This window comes from Tiliqua scincoides, chromosome 2 (genome assembly GCF_035046505.1).
Source record: "Tiliqua scincoides isolate rTilSci1 chromosome 2, rTilSci1.hap2, whole genome shotgun sequence".
Classification (NCBI taxonomy): Eukaryota; Metazoa; Chordata; class Lepidosauria; order Squamata; family Scincidae; genus Tiliqua; species Tiliqua scincoides.
In genome coordinates, this window is record NC_089822.1 from 190,163,482 (window position 1) to 190,183,813 (window position 20,332).

General features: G+C 43.6%; 3 protein-coding genes across 3 annotated transcripts in view; 1 reads left to right on the top strand and 2 right to left on the bottom strand.

The window, feature by feature from the left end:
* KLHL3 (kelch like family member 3) overlaps window positions 1-2,515 on the bottom strand; it is a 59,912-nt gene extending 57,397 nt beyond the window's left edge. Inside the window, exon 1 of the mRNA XM_066615819.1 lies at window positions 2,249-2,515. Coding sequence (XP_066471916.1) covers window positions 2,249-2,262 — 14 coding nt within the window. The 5' untranslated portion in view covers window positions 2,263-2,515. The remainder of the gene's footprint in view (window positions 1-2,248) is intronic.
* LOC136640622 (uncharacterized) lies at window positions 1,982-8,289 on the top strand. The gene is made up of 2 exons (XM_066615821.1): window positions 1,982-2,633; window positions 8,195-8,289. The coding sequence occupies exons 1-2, from the start codon at window positions 1,990-1,992 to the stop codon at window positions 8,244-8,246; spliced, it is 696 nt and encodes a 231-aa protein (XP_066471918.1). The 5' UTR covers window positions 1,982-1,989; the 3' UTR covers window positions 8,247-8,289.
* An 8,635-nt stretch (window positions 8,290-16,924) lies between these two features.
* Window positions 16,925-19,529, bottom strand: HNRNPA0 (heterogeneous nuclear ribonucleoprotein A0). The gene has a single exon (XM_066616933.1). The coding sequence runs from the start codon at window positions 19,303-19,305 to the stop codon at window positions 18,397-18,399; it is 909 nt and encodes a 302-aa protein (XP_066473030.1). The 5' UTR covers window positions 19,306-19,529; the 3' UTR covers window positions 16,925-18,396.
* Between the last annotated feature and the right edge of the window lie 803 nt (window positions 19,530-20,332).

Sequence of the window (20,332 nt, forward strand, 5' to 3'; positions counted from 1 at the left end):
TCATTGTTTGCCTCTTCATCTGACAAGTTTCAGGTCACTGGCTTTTGTTTTTATTTGCTTTAAAGGAAGCAAATGCAGATCCTTCACAATAGATCCCTACGTGTTCGGTCTTATTAGCTTAAGTGCCAAGAAAAACTGCCAGCATGAAGGAATTACACTTTAAAAGATTTGAACTAAGACACCAGAAATGGAAGACTATAAAGGAACAGTCAAAGGGGAGGGAAGAGGGGAGAAAACATTGTAATATTTTAGTATTGGCACTCAGGTATCACTTAAGATTCACATTCTACATTTCTTTCCTTCCATAATAAACCATTTCTTTATATTAAGAGCTCTTTAACATGCAACCACAGTTGATCACATACACAATTGGTGTGATGATCTGATCAGATCAAGTCCCACCATATGATCAAAGTGATCATGTGAGCCTCAGATAAAATCTCATGCTGCTTTTACTTGGGTGACTGCACATGTAACTTCTCACCACCCCTTGCCCCAAAAGAATTCAAATCAGCAGTGACCATGAGTACAGGGTACAAAAACAGCTCTTAAAACCCCACATTAGGACAACAGGTTGTGTGAATCAATCCGGTGTTACTACTAATAGAGACATGTCTCTATAATAGCTATTTTAACCTTTTTCATCTCACAGTACACTGACAAGGCGCTAAAATTGTCAAGGAACACCACCAGTTTTCTGACAATTTGACAATACACATCATGCCGCTGATGGGGAAGGGAGATGATCTTATCCCCCAATGGCCCTACCAATAAATGGCCCTCCCCCAAACTCCTATGGCATACCTGCGCACCATCTGTGGCACACCAATGTGCCGTAGCCCACTGGTTGAAAATCATTGCTCTATAACAGTGGTTCCCAACCATTTACACTTGCATACTCCTTGGCAATCCATTTCCATAAATTGTACCACTCATATTAGCAGAATGTTTCTAATTAATACAGGGTGCAATCCTAACCCCTTATGTCAGTGCTTTCCAGCACTGACATAAGGGCAATGCAGCTCTGAGGTAAGGGAACAAACATTCCCTTACTTTGAGGAGGCCTCTGTGAGTGCCACCCAACTGCAGGATGCAGCACATGTCCCATTGGCACCGCTTTGCCAGTGCTGGAAAGTACTGACATAAGGGGTTAGGATTGCACCCATAGTTGCTGTTATTTCAAATTTATATGTTTTCAGCTACTGATCCATATCTGATAAGTCACAATTTGATGACTGGAAACTAGCAGCTGCTGGGACTTGCACAAGGCATTCTAATACAGACCTGCCTTTTCTCTGCATTATACAATTCTTTTTCGAGTACCCCTGGCAAGTACCCCTGGAGATACATGTACCCCAGGTTGGGAACCACTGCTCTATAATAACCACTTGGGATTACCCCCTTCAAAAAAAAGGTCTTGTACTTTGAGATTTCATTAAACCCAAACAAGTTATCCTTTCACCTATATTAACAGCTATGCCAGGGCAACCAAGCAAGCATGTACTTGTGGATTTGAAAGTGAATTCCAAAATAGTAGGTGGGGGGGGGGGATAGAAGCAAAAGTTCATACCAGAGTCAGCAGCCTTGAATTAATCACTTGCTGCTATTGTATTTTAATGCACCGCCGGGTGCTCACAAGTCACACACACACACACACACACACACACACACACACATATTTCACCCCACCGTCTTCCCGGTGAGCTTATGACATGCAAAATCAGGTTGTTTTTTTCCCCAAAAGTTGAAAGCTTTGCCCAGCCTCAAGGAAAAATTTGGGAAATTTCCTTTTCCCAAGAAGATTCCTTGCAAACTGTCTCCAGTCAACTACTGCAGGGCACCCCAGGTCAGATGCTTGCAAAGGGATTTCCAAACCTAAAAAACACCGAGAGGCGGAAGGAGGGAGAGAGACTTTTCAACAGGGGCCATCCAAGGCAGGAAGTGCGGGCAGGAGGCAGGATCTGCAGAAGTGATGAAGGGAATCCCGTGATGAATGAGCCCGGGGGAAGTTGCAGCGAGCCACGCACCAGCCCTTGCCAAAAGCAGGGTGACAACCTTGCAGGGCGCAGGGGCTGGCAGGTAACGGCAGGACAGTCCACTGCTCGGGAAGCAGGCAAAGCTTCTCCCCATCGGGGCGGGTGGGCCGAGCCGACAGCTTGCCATGAATGCCCTGCTTGCCACCCCCTCCACGCACGCACAAAGGCGCCCGGCTGCACAAACACACACAGCCCCGCTCAGCAGCACCGACCTTTCGTCGTCCATTGTGCGCAGCCGGAGCGGAGCCTGAACTCTGCATGCACCCTGCTGGCCCCCGGTCCCCGGGCGCGGAGTGCCGCCTCTCCACCGACGTCGCCCGCGATCTGGGGAATGGAATCAGCGCCCGTGATTCAGCATGGCTGCAGTCGGATGCCACCCCCTCGCTCGCGCTTCCTCTCGCTCCGAAAGGAACAGCGGCGGCGGCGGCGGCTTAGCGCTGTAGCAACAGCGAGAGCGCTCCTTACCCAGAGCTCCCCGCTGCTGCTGCTGGTCTTGCTCGAGCCTCGGCAGCCCACTCCCTTCTGCCTCTCCTCCTCCTCCTCCTCCCGCACCCGGCTAGCTACTCTGTCTCCTGGCAACAGCAGCTGTGGACACAGGTACAGCGCACCGCCCCAACCCCAGCTGCCGACGCCGACGCCTTTGTACAGAGCACCCCCCAGGCTCTTGGCTTGGCTTTTGTAAACGCGCGCAACCCAAAGGGACTTCACAAGAGCATCCGTGCGAGAGAAACAGCCTGCCTTTCCCCTCGTCTCTCCATTGCCTTTGCACCAGATATCACTGTCCCAAAGATTTGTGCACATGGCATCCTAAAGGTGTGGATTTGTATGGCACTGTGTTCCAGACTCAGGGCAGGTAGCAACCTCTCTGTCACTCTCACACACACACACTCACTCACACACTCTCTCTCGCTCTCTCTCTCACACACACACACAAGTCAAACATTAAATCTGCGCTATGCACCAGAACAAGTATATATCTAAAGAGGACAAAACAGTGTGTGGTAGGACAGTTAAGCTCCCATGACAGTGGCTCCCAACCTCCTTTAGGAGCCCACAGGCCAAACTGGAATTGGCATGGACCACATGCAGCTGTAGGTGGTCTGGCCTCTGCCATCTCTGGTGGTCTGTTGCTCAAGTGCACCCATACAGACTAATAGAGGCCAGAGAATGGACCACCCACAGCCACAGCTGACACTTAAGTGGTTGTGGTTGCAGACGGTCTCCACCCTTTGGTGGTCCATGGGAGATTGCTTGCTCCACAAGACACTGGAAGTGATCAAGGTTATTTTTTTCTCCTAAGACCTCAGGGACTGCTTCTCAGGGTCTTGCAGACCACCTGTAGTCCACAGACCACAGGTTGGGAACCAGTGCTGTATGATGCACAGTAAAAGCAAGAAAGTTGAAGGTGCATGTGCCAATCCTCGCTTCTTTGAAATGCTTCTTAGGCCAGGGGTGTCAAAAGTAAGACCCAGGGGCCAGATGCAACCCACAGAAGCTTTATATCTGGCCCTCAGGCTCTCAGCTGCTGAGCAATGCTGAGGTGTCACTGCTGAAAGGGCAGTCAGCATGATAATTAGACTCTCCCATATCTTGAAAGATGATCAAGATTTGTGTATTTTCTCTTCTAGGTGAGGTAGGTGAGGGTGAGAGCAAGTGACTGGCCCAAGGTCACCCAGGAAGCTTCATGGCTGCGAGGGAATTTGAACCTGGACCTCCCAGATCTAAGTCCAACCCTCAAACCACTGCACCAACCCAATTCCAAACATTCCTAAACATACCTGCTAGGTAGCATGCCCAAAGACGTTCGTGGAACCTGCAAGGAAACATATATAAGATTGGGCTTCTAATGAAACTTCGCTTTCCCCAAAAGACCAGGGCCACTAACTCCAATGCCAGTAGTGACAAACTTAAGAGCACAGGATAAAACTTGGAAATTGTTTTTGTTTTCAGAGGCAGAGATAAAGCCAAGGAAGCGGCCAAGCTATGAATGCATTTGCAAGGGGAAGCCTTTGCTAAAGAGAACAGCCCCCCTTCCCTTATCCAAAGGCTTCACTTTACAGTGATGTATTGGAGCATACAACAGGAATCCTCAACTCTACAGATGGGTCCCCAAAAGCCACTACCATGCAGTGGCCAAGAGCATGAGCAGTGACCTTCCTGACTCCAATCAAATTTCAGCCATTAATTTATAAAATTGCTTTTGGCAAACCACACTGCCTCAGCCTCAACTTTCCACCTGAGATATGGGGATAACATCCTGGAGGGAAAATGTATTTCTGCACAAGTACATTGCCCCCTGCCCATTTAACAAACCATTCCTCCACACCCCCATAGCACTTTATCATCTGACATTTCACTAAATTATAATACAGTATATTGAAGGATTTTGGTTTCCAGTCGTGTGCTTCTCCATATTATTATTATTTATTATTATTAACAGTATTTATATACCGCTTTTCAACTAAAAGTTCACAAAGTGGTTTACAGAGAAAATCAAGTATCTAATGGCTCCCTGTCCCAAAAAGACTCACAATCTAAAAAGATGCAAAAGAACACCAGCAGACAGTCACTAGAAAAGACGCTGTTGGGGTGAGGTGGGCTAGTTACTCTCCCCCTGCTATAAAGAGGAGCACCCACTTGAAAGCGTGCCTCTTACCCAGTTAGCAGGGGTTACTTTCATCCATTTCTCTATTACTGTGTTTGAAACTACTCAGCAATATGGTTTCAAATGACCATTTTTGACTTTATCATATAGTACAACGTTAGAGATTCATTTCTCCTCAATATTCTATGTAAGCACTGCTCTGAATGCTGGCTGTTGCTGCCTTTTTCCAATTTCTGTCAGAAAAACAAACAACCATTACCTATCACCTGACTACAGTCTTAATATGTTTATTGAACCTGCACATTACAAAACAGACCCTGTGTGTGGCTGTGTCTGTATGGGACTGATCCAAAGCCGCTTCAAGGAGGCATGAAAGTACTCTTTGTATATCCCAGTGCTCCCTAGGCGAGCAGAAAGTTGTTTTTCCTAGAATGTCCTAGAATTGCATCTCAATTAGTGATGCAAAATTTGTGTTACAATCCTAAAAAAATATGCTTGAGTGTTAATCTATTGAAATCAGTAGTAAATAACTTCAGGATTAGGGTTTTTTGTTTTTGTTGGCAGTGCTAGTAAGGCTGCAATTCTATGCACACTTTCCTGGGCATAAGTTTCACTGATTTCAATAAGACTTAGGCTACAATCCTATACACACTTTCCTGGGAGCAAGCCCCACTGTACACAATGGGACTTTACTTTTGAGTAGATCACTCAGGATAGGGCTGTTAGACATGCATTGGGCTGGGCTATAAGCAACTACGCAAGGCATTTTGAGAGGAACAGAACTTCAGAATAGGGGACCACCATCTGTAAATACTATTTAAATGTTTTTACACCCAGGAAAGGTTACTACCTTTTTCCCCCCACTGAGACCTGTGCCTCAAACCAACTGCATGACAGACAAATTCAGCAAGCAAAACATTTCCTAGCACAGGAATACAGTAATAGCAACACTGAATTTATTTCTACCGGTTAAAAACAGAGCACTCCAGGCAGGATCAACCATAGAATGTAGGATTGTATAGTTGATACAGAGTGGGAGGGAGAGAAGTGTGAAAAATTTTCCACTTCAATAAGCTCCTCAAAATATGAGGTGTGAGCAGTGCCTCTGTTGAGAGGCAAAATTCAAAGCAGATAACTTCTCTTTGTCCCATGGAACTAACAGCAACTCATACATTTTGTATGTTTAAACTGACTGGGGCCATGAAGTGTTCCTGCAGTTAAGGCTGCATCAATCTTCCTCCCCAAGAACTAGTAAAATCCTTAATATCTTAAGGAACTTCGTATGGAAAGAGAACGAAAAGTTGCATAGATATTAACTGAAAGCTTGCATAGTCCAGATCCATATTAAATGCTAGGATTATCACATCCGAATGCTAAGAGAAAACCTATGCAATAAAACCTATGCATCCACCTTGACTCAACATTGCTGTGCTGTTAAAATTCATACCTTATCCCTCCCAGAAAACCTTTTTCTGTCCTTCTTAAAGATATAGAGCTTATAAGGTTCTGACAACTCTTAAGACAGTACAAAATCTTAGTCTTTGCAAATACAATTGTACCAAGAACATGACCTTTTTCAGAACCTCCATCTTCCTTGGTCTGACACTGTACATTAAAATCACTAAGCACCCAAAATCTCCAGACTTGCTATGCCAGCAAATAAATACTTTGCATGTGGTTCACAATCTGTCACTCTAGCTCAAATGTGGAGCTCTTGGAAGAATAAGCTGCTATAATCCATTTGTAAAAAAAGGCAAGAAATTTGGTATTTCTGGATTACAGTATTCTGCCACTTGAAGTGATGTTGTGGCTTTAAACTTTTTTTTTTTTAAAGAAAAAATTGTTTGCAAAAACTCACCATCTTGTATATGTGGCATGATAATCTTTTTGACTTAAGGACAATCATCAAAAAATGGCATGTACCTTTCCTATTTTCTGCCTGGGTCACTGCAAATTACCTTTGCATCTCAAAAGTATATTTGAGCAAATTCCCAAACTCTATGCACCAAAATGCTACTTAACTACTCACACTAGGACACTTCGAGGTGGCTGTCAGGCACCATACATATGTATGCATTGCATACATACTGACACAGCATGTAATTTTATAGGGTTCTAAACCACACAGGATGCTCTTATGCCCTATTCCTTGACATGGGGAGCCCTCTCCCACTCCATTCTCTTCGGATACCCTGAGCAGCTACAGAACTCTTCTTCACTGTTAGGAACAAATTCCTTCAGAGAAGATCTTACTTTCTCTGCATTTTAGTAGTGTTAATTCTTTTTAAAAAAAATTGGAAATGCAACTAAGATTTGCCCATGCACACAGAGTTCTCTCATTTTATCCTAAACACTCAGCAGGTTAGGCTAGGCGGATTAGGTTCAGCTGAGAGATTGCAACTGGCCCAGACTCAGTGAGCTTCTGACATCCTGAATCATTATATTACATGGCCTGTGTTTGGTTGGCATCCCCTTTAAGCCATTTCTACCCAACACTGCATATATGCAACAGGGATCAAAAGTGTACATCTATGGGCTGGGCAGAAATGGGTTAAATTCCTCATTGAGAGTCAAAGCAGGTTTCCAACCTGCATGCCTATTGCTCAGCATAAGACTTTCAAGAAGTCTGCAGTTTGTAAAATCAAAAGGTGGAATTTGGGACACTCGGGGTTTTTTTGGTTTGTTTTGCAGACTTGGAACAGCCACTGAATGGTGTATGTGCTGAGGCTCCTACAACACACTTCCTTCTCTCCCCTCCCCTTCACCTATTACTCTTACTAAAGCACTGCCTTACAGATTATGGATTTTTCTCAACATAGAGCTACTCTGTACTAGCTCGGAAACAGGTTAACTCAGATTAATGGCTTTTCAGGTGAGCTTTGCTACAGCATTGCAACCACGTCCCTCATCCAGATCCACTAGCATCTGTTCATGCTGTCAAGAAGCAGAGTTGGTATCTCACTGCACTATAAGCTAGCAGAACCTATATCCAGAAATACCAAGACACTCCCACCCAAGAAATACCAAGACACTCCCAATGTTTTCCCATTGATTTCTAGCAGTTAGAATCTAGTGGAAGGCACTTGGCAAGTACTTTAGTACACTGCAGCTAGTGTTGCTACTTTCCCCCCTTGCTGTACTCAGATAACGGATCCCCATGTGAAGAATTTAAGCAGGTCAAGCCTTCATCCCTTTCTCTTTACCTGCTCAATTTCCACATGTCATGCTCCTGTTAAAGGCACAGCAGCAATGCTAGAAATAGGTGGTAGAGTTGATTGATCTTGGGTTTTGAATATAATGGCAATGATATGCACTCATAATGGTCAGGGTCATCCCTAAATTCACAAGCCTGACTTCAATTCTCATTCAGTTCATTTTTATAAGTTAAAAAACCCAATTATTTCTGGCACCAATACAGTACAAAGGTTCCAATATCCCACCACAAGCAAGAGCAATAGTGCTCCCCAACACTGATTTTTGTGGCATATGATGATCCTCCCAGATTGAATTCAAACTGTGTGTAACCATCTAAAGTAGTTTCTTCTTTCCACAGGATTCCATTCTTCACAGGCCTCCAAGATCTTCCAGGACTGATCTGCATGTAAAGGATGTGAAGTTAACTGCCCACTTTTGACTGTGCAGAACATTCAAACCATTTTCATATCAATAAAAAACTCTCCAATTTCAGATCACTAAAATTTAAAAGTAGTTACTATTCTCTCTGCCCCCTCAACACAGAGGATCATAAGTCAAGTCACCTTAATTTCCATGCCCTGTAAGCAGTCAAAACTTTGTATAGCCTTGTATGTTAGCTTTACAAAGTAGGCTCACTACACTAATATTTTGCCTGGGCCTTTCACAGCTTGACTTTGGAGTGGAAAGTGATGTTTCCAGGTATACAATCAACAGGTGAAGTTTCCCCACTCACTTCCTAGTTATTTCAGAGTGCAACAATGGAATGTCTAAAAAGTTCACGAGTGCTTCAGAACGTATTCATTCTTCACCATGATATACTAGCTATCATTTCCACATAGTAGGACTAGAACGTAAGAAAAGCCTGACTGGATCATGCCAAAAAGCCCATCTGTTCCACCAGATGCTTCAGGGAGCACACAAGACAACAAGAGACCTGCATCCTGGTGCCCTCCCTCGCAACTGGCATTCTGAGGTGGCCTACCTCTAAAATCAGGAGTACATACCCAGCATGGCTTGTAACCTGTGATGAACTTTTCCTTCAGAAATTTGTCCAATTCCCTTTTAAAGACATCCAGGACAGATGCCATTACCTCATCCTGTTGCAAGTAGTTCCACAAATTACACACTGGGTAAAGAAATATTCTCTTTTGTCTGTCCTAACTCCCCCAACACTCAATTTTAGTGGATGTCCCCTAACCCTAACTGGAAGGAATCCTAACTGGATCGAAAGAACAGCACAGTTTGCAGGTCTCTCAGCACCAGATAACACCATTGGAGAACACCATTGGAGCCTATACCACCACTTATACAGATGGCCCAGATTATGCTTAGTGTAAAACAGACAAAGTGTGTGTGTGGGGGGGGGGTGAGAGATGTCACTTTTCCCAGCGAGCTGTGGAGGCAAGCTGCAAAGTTCTGCAAGCTGCTGCCAGAGAACTACACTTGGAAAACAGGACTCAGCAAATGGCAGCCATGTTAGTTGAGCACAACACTCCCTCAATATTCCCCCATAACAACTCAATGTTCTTCTACTCACTATTGTCACTAATGGGAACAAAGACTAATTACAAGTCAGTAAAAACCCAACTTAGCTAGTTTTCTTCAAAGTTGCAGAAGAATGCACTTCAGAAAAATTGTGAATTTTTGAAAAAAGAATAGAGGATATAAACTTGAGGAGAATAGTTCAGGCTTGGGAAAAAGTTAGCATTAATGATTTAAGTCTCCAGATTGTCTAGGGGGAGAACCAAGGCTGTAAGACACAAGTGCACGACCAATACAAATACTTTACAATTTAATTCAGTACTGAACAACCCTTAATGGAGTACAGCACTGAGAAAACTGTTTTTGACTAATGAAATCACAATGCACCAATATGATAATCACCAATAGCTGTAGGCATAGAGGCAGTTAAATGGAAACCTCTTTTCCACAACATGATCTAGAAAACACTCAAATCAATACACTAATAACCAACTCAGATGGTTGAGTGCCTACCTATTTGTATGCAAAAGAGCCAGCTAGGTATTAGTTTCTACTGTAGGTTAGGGACTGTTTAGGGCAAGGAACACATAAGAACTGTATATACTTTTGTAAAAGGAAAAAGATAAAAACCTCCAAAAACCAGCCTGACACAGACTGCAGTCCCCCAGAAGCCACAGAAACTTGGAGTGGCCGTTGGAAAAAGCATCTGCCAAACTTTGGACTAGAAGGGGAAGGGGAGTGAGAGGAATAGGTTGTTTGAATCTTCATAGCAAGAAGAGATCCTTAGGATTGACAGATATGCAAGTTTTGTTTCAGGGCTTCTCCTGTACCCATTATGTCTTATTACTGACTATTTAAGATGGCAAAGCTGTCCACACAGTTGCCCTAATCCAGGAAAGGAGACTCATATACTGTCCATAAGTACATATCCCTGCATATAATTTTTAATTGGGAAGCATGGGAGAAAATCACATGTATTTCCAAGCACAAATGGTATTTACACTCCACTGCTTTACAATAGTTGCACATTCAGATATCACAGTGTGACCCTTAGATTTCATTGCTAAACTAAATGTGATGAATGCTCATTTTCTCCTATTTTTCCTTCTCTTTGGCACTGCTAAAGAAGCATCCCCAGAAGCATACTCTGCTGGCTCAGCAAACTAGAAGTTTTAGGACAACCTCTTTTGTTTGAAACACTACAGGCGTGTGTCATATAACAACTGTCCACTTAACAACAGACCACATATAGACAGTGGTCAAAGCACAACAAAGAGGCTCTTAATGAGGCAGTCAGGCCTTGCATAGCCTGCAGCAGAGTGTCTCTTTACACAAGAGGCTCTTAATGCAAAAAAGAGGCAATCTCCAATAGCCTGTGCAGCCAGCGAGTGTCTGGCAGGGAGTGTCTGTTTACTCAATAAAAGCACTAGATTGGGTTGAACGTTCACTTAACAACCTAATCACGTAACAGGGACCAGAGAATATATCTCTGTTAAGTGATGCACACCTGTACTCCCAACAGCTACATGCCTGGATGTGTATTGGTCCTGTATATCTATATAAAAAGGTGAGGTGGACTGGCCAGGGTGTACCAACTCCCTGAAAACCCCTTGAAAAGACAGGGTTTAATTTCAAGCAGTGATGGTGTTGGAACGTAATGCTGCTTTGAGGAAAATATCCACTTATCTCCAGTAAGTGCAGGCATAAGATTCCTAGGGACTAAGTAGGGACTATTTCTTGCTACACATATTTTGAGAATTTGGTTTTCCATGCTTTTATTCTATCAATGTGATCACTAGCATAGCAACACATACAGGGTTTGTATACTTTTAAGTACTATCCAACTCTCTCCATTGGGTGTTACTTGTATCCAGTTTCATCAAGCTTTGTGACTCCCTAGCTAGCATTTTCCAAAAGCCTGATTGTTGGGCTTTTCTACCTGTTCCCACCCCCAACTTATTTCCTTTTGGCTAATAAACTGACTGAATCTTACCTGCCTAGTCCATGTTCATCAGTAACTCAAAGGATTGTCATGTCCAATCATTTGCAGCTGCTACTGTAATAGAGTAGGAAGAGGGTACTGAGTGCTAAGCAATGGTTATTGCTGTGCTCAGTGCAGCCTCTATACCCCAACACTAACACAGGCCTAGTTTCCTTATGCCTTTTCTTTACCCCAGAGTAAGTGAGATTAATTTTTATAGAATTACTATCCTAGATATTTTCTATTATAATTAATGGAGAAATTCAGGATATTGATGTAGCTGCATTTAGGTGAATGTCATGCTGCTACCTAAAAAAAAGTACAAGCAGAGAGGAGTCCCTACTCTAACCTGGATCATTTCATGTGAACATTTAAATATTTGAGAGAAAATCTGCATGCAAGCTACTCAAGCTCACAATTTCTGCATGCAACTGAGCATGGGATTTGATTTGAGAGGGCAGTTAGAAAAGCCTTTTCTTTCCTCCAACTGAAGGGGGAAACCCAAACCAGGCTCAGTAATGCAGTTTGGAGGTTTAAACTAATGGGCTGCATTAACTTACAGCAGCCTGTTTACAGTGCCACCGATAAGTACTGCACTCAATGTAAGGATAATGGACAGTATCAGTACTTAAATATGCACTGGCAGGGCTATTTTTAAAACGTTTGAGAACTGAAAAACCTTAGTTTTTCCACAAGAAGGACAACCCAACACAAGTGACTTTTATTTGGAAGAAAGACAAACTGCTGCTCAATCAGCTTCAGATTTCTCAATTGATCTTTCACTTCTCCAATGATCTTAACTGGGGAAGATTTAAAAATGATTGCTCTAATAGGTTCTAAAATTAGAATGACTATAATCATCTGAAAAGGAAGGCTCTCTACATACATTAATTACACATAATATCATTTTCACACAGCGAGAACTGGATTGGGGCTGTTTTCACACCCTAGAATAAGTTACCTGCCAAATCCAATGTATCAGGTAATTTGCCTAGGATAGAAACCATACATTGAATAGTCAGATTTAAAACATTTCTACAGGTAAGTTCAAGTGTATTCCACCAAGGAACTATCAAGTCTAAAAGGTAAAAATACAGTCCACACCTCTGATTTGCCTCCAATTTCTGTGAAATATTTGCATTTTGAAAATGTACTGCCACCCCCTAGTGGAAAATGGAAACAGAGGCTTGCTGCACCAACACCAGCTATTAATGTCCAGAACCAAGCACTATTGTTGCATTGCTAGAGATCAATAAAGGTCCTATATCTTAAAATTTTAGATGTTTGTAAGGCTGCGATCTAAGTTGTGAAAGTTTAAAATTAAGTATCCTAGCAGATTTCTGGGACCATAAGTGAGGGGTGTCATGCCTACATCAGACTAAAAGTTGTGCCCCAATTTTATCTCATTGCTTAAAAAAAAAAATGAGTAAATGTTTTTGTGAGTCACACACATAGTTGGGCTTTTAACAGCATTTAAAATGCCAAGTATGCTGTGATCACTTTCAGGAATTGCCCAACAAAGGTGGTAAACTGGAGCCACAAAGCCGTATGTTCATACAAACTTCTACCTCGAGACACCCATTCATCTTCACAACTCAGCCAGTGTAAACGTTATCTATACTGGACCCCAATTCCCATGTTGAGTCCTGAAGTATAGTTACACCTCACAGGCCAGATAGTACCTATGAAAAACATTCAGGATAGATGTATAAATTATAAGTTTAAGATGTATAAATTTTAACTTAAAGTAAGTAAGTTCTACTTACTGATGCTGCTCATCTTAATATTTGGAGCACAATGGGAAAATAGGCACCTTTACAAATGATGGCTCCTTTATTGCAGTACAATTGTCCCATTAATTCCAGCACATTTTCTTCAGCAGCTGTTTTCTGTTGTCCCTTGTGCACCTTTAAAATTATGAACCTTGTTGGGGCAGGGAACCACTCCCCTCCATATTTTGTTAAATGAACCTTGTTAAATAGTATTAAGTATTTTAAACAATTCATAAACGCAAAACAAGTTATGATCATGGTTGTGTAAATCACACCAGGTTTAAATAAGTTGTTCACATTACAGCCTATCAATTGAGCACAAATATGCAAATGATGTAACATGAAATGCTCTACAAGGAGCTGTTAACAATTTGAAGGTTAGTATATTAGCAAAAGGAAAAGCTCAGCCTCACAACCAGTATAGATCAGCTGCAGGTACTTGGGTCTTAAGATCCTGTTCTTCAAGCAGAGGCTTGACATTCACCTGCTGGAGATGCTCTAGGAGTATTTCCTGCTACAGGCAGGGGGTTGGACTAGACGACCAGGTATGTTCCTTCCAATCGTATGATTCTATACCAATTTCTGAACTAAAATCTATACCTTTTTCCCCAGAGAAGTCATAACTCAAGTTGCTTGGGATTATGTCATCTTGTAGGTGGTGCTCAACAACCCACATTGTGACACAAAACTTGTCTCCATAATTCTTCCATTGGCAAACACATCAAGAGTCCTCTGCCATCAATACCCCACCCCTCACACAAACAAGCCTTCAGGTTATACCCAAGAACATACTCATTTGAAATTTGAGTGAATGTGAATTCGAATCTCACATCTGTGAAACTCTTGTGAAACTCACAAATTCATAGATGTGAATTTTAAACTCAAATCTACCAACATGTAAGACTCAAAGCTGCAGAGTTCCAGCTTATCTACACAGAAGATTAATGAGTATTTTTAAAAGCCTATCCAGAGCTTATCTGCATCACAGATGTTAAACACTAGCATAAACAATTTCAATTTTACAACCTCACATCAGATTTAATTCTGCCTTAGTGCATAGAGATCTTGCCAACACAGATCTTTGTACTACAAAAGAAGGGGACAACCACTAATATTTCTAATGAAGTTTCAGGGAGACTGAATTATTGAAAGTTACAGCTAATGACAAATACGTATGGTTCAGGTAGGTAGAACAGCTGGTTTTAAAACTGTTTCCATTTGTTTCCATTTCACAAGGTTAGATTCATGGTTCATCAGATTTCTAATTAGCTCAACTTACAGTGCTCATGTCAAGCACCACATAAATATCCAGTACACAAAAGCTCCATCTTTTCCAAGGTACAAAAATATATTTAAATAAGAATACCTTCAAAGGGCATTAAATAAGGAGCCTGAATTCTGTAATTATGTTTGCATACTCCAACAAGCTGTGGTCCAGCCATAAATATAAATGCAGATAAGAAATTACTAGCCTTTCATTCATTCTGAAACAATTCATAACTCAGCCTTGATTTTCAGCACTTTGGAAAGGACCACACAGATAATCATAAATAAAGTCAAGGGAGTCTCTTTCATGCAACACAAAGAAAACATACCCTACTTTTGGCTAACATATAGTTACTAAAGCAAACCATGCACTGTTGAAAAGTCAGATTGTGGCTTGTATCCATCTTGTAAAGTTTTTGTAATACACTTCCTTTAACACTGTTAAATGACCTTTGCTCTAGGATTACAAGTAACCTATAATATATATAGTTGGTGCACACAGCTTCTGTTGTAACTGCCAAGAAAACCGCCTTTGCTTTAAAGCAGGGGTGCCCAAACCCCGGCCTGGGGGCCACTTGCAGCCCTTGGGGACTTCTAATCTGGCCCGCGGGGAGCCCCCAGTCTCCAATGAGCCTCTGGCCCTCCATAGACATGCTGGAGCCTGCACTGGCCCCATGCAACTGCTCTCAGTAAGAGGGCGACTGTTTGACCTCTTTTGTGAGCTGTGGGACAAGGGCTCCCTCCACTGCTTGCTGTTTCACATCTGTAATGCAGCAATGGCAGCAAAGGAAAGGCCTGCCTTGCTTTGTGCAAGGCCTTTGTAAGCCCTGAGCTATTGCAAGACCTTCTTTCATTCATATAAGTTTCATTTAAGTAAATTTATTCAAATTTGAAATGCAAATTAATTTTTTTTTCCCCAGCCCCCAAAATAGCGTCAGAGAAATGATGCGGCCCTCCTGCCGAAAAGTTTGGACACCCCTGATTTAAAGAATTTGAACTAGGGAAAAGTAGTATTTTGATCAGGCAAACAGTGAACTGCAAAATAATCAGATCACATAAATATCATCCCATCTACAAATGTTATATAGTTCCAAGATTCAAGTGTTACAGGCTAGCAACCAAACTACTGATCTGAAAACAGCTTTAACTGAAGCATCAGTAAGCAATTTTAGGATTCAGTTATGCAAAACCTCTCAGATGTTTTAAAAGTTCAGACATAGAAATTAAGTTTATGAGCAATTTATACCACATCCCCGCCCCCCAGTTAACGAATAGTGGCACCAATGCACTTTTGTGAGAAAAATATTTTTTTTAAATCACAAAGCATACTGTTCAGTATAAATTTAAAATATGGTACACCACAAAATATTGCTGAAAAGATCTGAACATACCAGTCTTAAGACAGTAGCACCATATATGCAGTAATTTTTGTAACATGCCATCTTTTTGGTATCAACTCTCATAATACAGAATGTTCAAAACCAATACCTCCAGTCTTCAGAAGTCATATTATTGCATCAGGTAGCGTTTTAATTCTCTTCAACATGTATACATGGCTATGAGGTAAAATCCAAATACTATTATCTTACCTCTGGTAAATGGGACCTTAGAAGATGCTATCTATTGTCATTTGTGCACCATGCATTTTGTAAAAATGTTGAACATTTTCACTGGAAATTCTTGTATTTCACATTTCAGTTTTAGAATCATCCCTTTCAAATTAAACCCATGACATACTAGTATCTTTTCATACTTTTTTCTTTAAAGAAGCCTAAAAAACCAGATGTTGGGCTACTATAATACAATACAATCCACGAAGCAGACAAAAGCCAGATAAACTGTTGAAGTACTTTCTCTATTAAACATGAAATTTTTCCTTCCTCTGAAAGAGGCACAAATATCCTGCAGTGTTTAAGAAACTGGACCTCATTTTTCTCAACATGGTTAAATGATAAAATTCCATTCTGCTTCCAAGCATGCAGGGCGTAAGAGTTTCAAGAGGGTTGTAAATAGAGGGCTGTTTCACCTTATTTTTGAAAAGTTGGGGAAACGTGCTAGTGTCATATTTTTCTTATAGGTGCTTTCTACCTGGGGAAAGCAAAAGGCTGCTTCAAAGCATGTCTGACTATAAACTGGATGCCTCCTTTTAAAACTCTGATTAAGCAGCAATTCATTTTTGAGCTTTTATGATACCATCAAGCAGATTTATTGTTGTGGAACCATTTAACAGCATGCAATTCCACAGGAGACTGCATGAGCTTCTAGAGCATGTACTTTCAAATTTGACTACACAAGTAGTCAGAAACTGCTCAGTGGAGTAAATAGCAAGCCTGTGTTAGCCATCATCAACACAAATTGCAAACAACCAACTTAACCTTGCAGTATATTTTTACTAAGAGCCTGAGAAGTCAAGGCAGCTTTCAAATATTATGTTTAACTTGCAGGCCTAAATCTTATGGGAAACAGTTTGAGCCAGCAATTTAACCAAAGCAGAAAGTAAGCTCATAAGGAGGTCATTATTCTAAAAGTCTGAATATTTAAGAACCAGCAGCATTTTAGCCATGTCATACATACTCACTGAAGCATGTGAAGAATTGAATTCTTTATTTGCAATATCCATAACTATTCTATATTTCTATTCAGGAAGGCAGTTTCTCTCTAGAACATTCTTAAAAGAACAACAAACTTTAAATTTACTGTGTGAAAGGGCTACAAATACATCAAGCAGTCTACAAAGATTTTGATTTACAACTGGCACCTAAGTTACTGGGTCATTGATCAATCACCTACCATTAAATTTTAAAGGCTGGGCAAATTAAGTTTTCAATCAAGAAGTTTACTTCTGGGCATTTCAAGTGTTTATCAATTACACCAACATCCAGGAATTTTGTGGGCATGTAGATTTTGATTTTTGCCATCTAGATGCCTATTATCAATTTGAAAGCCAATTTTGTCAGAAGTAGGAGTAAAACTTAGAGCAAACTACTCTTTTGCCAGCAGATGGCACTCTATAAAGAATTCTTGACTTCTCAATTAAGAACAATTTAAACAGTGAAGTCATTTCCAAGGAATACTATGCAAACAAAGTATTTAATTGGAGACAAAGCACCTCCTCTATAATGGATCGTTTACAGGCAAGCCAATAAATAACACAATGTGAACTGAGCAATCTGAAATTCTGAACACTTATATGAAAAAGCACATGCTTTAAATAGGTTAGAACTACATATGCTGATGGAAAACTCCATATACAAAAAAACAGACCAACCATATCAGCAATGCAAACTGCCCAATTACAAATTGGTAGATGCGTAATAAAGTATTTTAACTAACTTCATCCACCAATGGGCATTTTGAAAATTGGTCTATGACTCTTTAGTAATAAATTGAGTATAGCAGAGCAGCAAAAAAGTTGATATCTTTACTAGAAATAAAGAATTTTATTCTAAACACATATAGAAATTGAGCAGAATTAATTTGTTTCAGACTCAAAAAAGTTTGAACTGTAAGGAATGAATCCTAGAAAAAAAAGACATGTAAAGGTCAATGAACACAATGATTTATTTAAAAAATAAAAATGTAAAAACGATTCCCTCCCCCCCTTACAGCCATGGGATCAGAGTAGATTTTGTAGAAAAGAAAACATGTCAGTATTCCAAGTCCTTACAAAGTTAATTCCCCTTTCCCTCCCAAGTTTTTACACGACTTTCATGTAAAATCGACATGACTTTTCTCCCAGCCCCAAATAAACCGAAATTAAAACAATATCTTGTTCCTAGTATAAAAACGACCAATGTCCAAGCAATAAAAAAATAGAGTCCATCAATGACTAACACAAAGTGTTGTGTGAGAGGCCCAGTCCACCTTCGGAAAGAATGAGGTGGCCCAGGCAGCAGAGCTACCCCAGAGCTGCTCCGCATCGTTGGAGCCTTTTTATGTGGAGATGCCCTGAGGCGAAGAGTAGGGGGGGCTATTTTGAACCTGGCCCGGTACAAAAGAAGGGCCTACTCCATGCAGACGAGACTGGCATCCCCATCGCCACCACGGGGCAGTTCCTGCTTAGAAGGAGCCGCCGCCGTAACCTCCCCCGCCATAGCCGCCTCTGTATGGTCCACTGTTACTGCGAGGCCCCCAGTTGCCGCCTCCTCCGCCTCCGCTCTTCATGGGGCCGTAGGAGGACGGGTGCTGGCTGTAGCTGCCGAAGCCCCCGTAGCCGTTGCCGTAATCGCCTCCGCCGCCTCCTCCGTAGCCTCCTCCGTACGATCCGTAGCCGCCTCCGCCGCCGCCTCCTCCTCCGTAGCCTCCATAACTGTTATAGCCCCCGCCGCCGCCGCCTCCTTTGGAGAGTCCGTTGTGGTCCCGGTTGCCGCCGCCCCTGCCCCGTCCCCGGCCGCCCCAGCTGGACCGGCCGGAGCCGCCGCCTCCCGCCTGGATGTCTTCCTTGGGCACGGCCTTCTTGACCTCCACGCGGTGGCCCTGGATGGGGTGGAACTTCACCACGGCGGCCTTGTCGGCGGCGTCGTGGCTCTGGAAGTAGACGAAGCCGAAGCCGCGCTTCTTGCCGCTCTGCTTGCTGGAGATGATCTCAGCCTTCTCCACGGGCCCGAACTGGCTGAAGTGCTCCACCAGGTCGTTCTCTCCCAGGTCCCCCTTCAGGCCGCCCACGAACAGCTTCTTCACCTTGGCGTGCGCGCCGGGCCGGGCCGAGTCCTCGCGGGAGACGGCGCGCTTCAGCTCCACCGCGTTGCCGTCAACGGCGTGCGGCGAGGCGGCCATGGCGGCGTCGGCCTCCTCCACCGCCGAGTAAGTCACGAAGCCGAAGCAGCGCGAGCGCTTGGTCTGCGGGTTGAGGACGACCACACAGTCGGTCAGCGTCCCGTAGGCCGCGAAGTGCTCCCGCAGCCCGGCCTCCGTCGTCTGCACGTTCAGGCCGCCGATGAACAGCTTGCACAGCTGGGAGTTCTCCATGCCGGAGCCGCGGCGGCCAAACCCCTCCTCGCCTCCTCCTCGCGGCTGCCGCCGACAGGGGGCACCTGTGGCCGGGCGGAGACCGGGGCTGGTGTCCGTCCGGAGGCGCGGCGGGGCCTGGCGTCAACCGGCGGGAAAGGGGGTGGGGAAGAGGAAGCGCACACGCACAAAATGGCGACTCCTACTCCTCCTCAGGCGCGCTCGCGGCCGGCGACTGGTGCCCACACACAAAGGAAACGCCGAGCGGCCCGCCCACGTCCTCGCGCGGGAACGGCCACGCCCCCTTCGCAGCAGCCAAACAGCTCCTCGAGTCACCCTTGACGTCACACGTCTACGCCCCCTCCTCTTGAATGACAGCTCCGCAAGCCAATCCTTTCCCTCTTTCGCCCTATGAGGGAGAGGTTCTCCAAAGAGCCGATCACGTTTTCATTCACGCCGCCCGGCGCTTGGCTGTTGGAAACAGGCGAGCGTCACGCCCCTGCGCCGGAGTTCGAAGGCGTCAGCCAATGCGCGGCCTGCCTGCCTGGCTGCAGCGCGCGCTTTCTTTCGCGTGCAGTCATGACGACAAGCCCCGCCTCCGAGGGGGGGTAGCGTTAGAAGTCGTTGGGGTGGCATTTGAAAAATGGAGGGAACGCGGCCGTTAGGTGGCCGTTGACGTCCCGCGACCGTCCTGCTTCTATGTCGTTTCCCTGGAGACGCCTCCACGCGTCTCTTTAGCACCAGTTCCCATGTTTGAATGGGGGGTTCAAGCCTATACACGCTTGCTTGAAAGGAAGCCCCGTTGAACAGAGTGGGACTGACCCTGAGTAAGCGCCTATAGGTGGTGCATTCAGTTTTAATCACCCCATGCAAGCACATGCAGAGGACTGCAGCCGTACCTGTCACACTTACCTGGGAGTAAGCCCCATTGACCAGAATGGGCAGAGCTCTAAAGCATGCTTTCCTGCACTTGAAAAGGTTCTCCTGTCCATCCTGAGCCCCTAACAGATGTTTGGCACATCACATCTGGTCTCCCAATCCAGAAGTT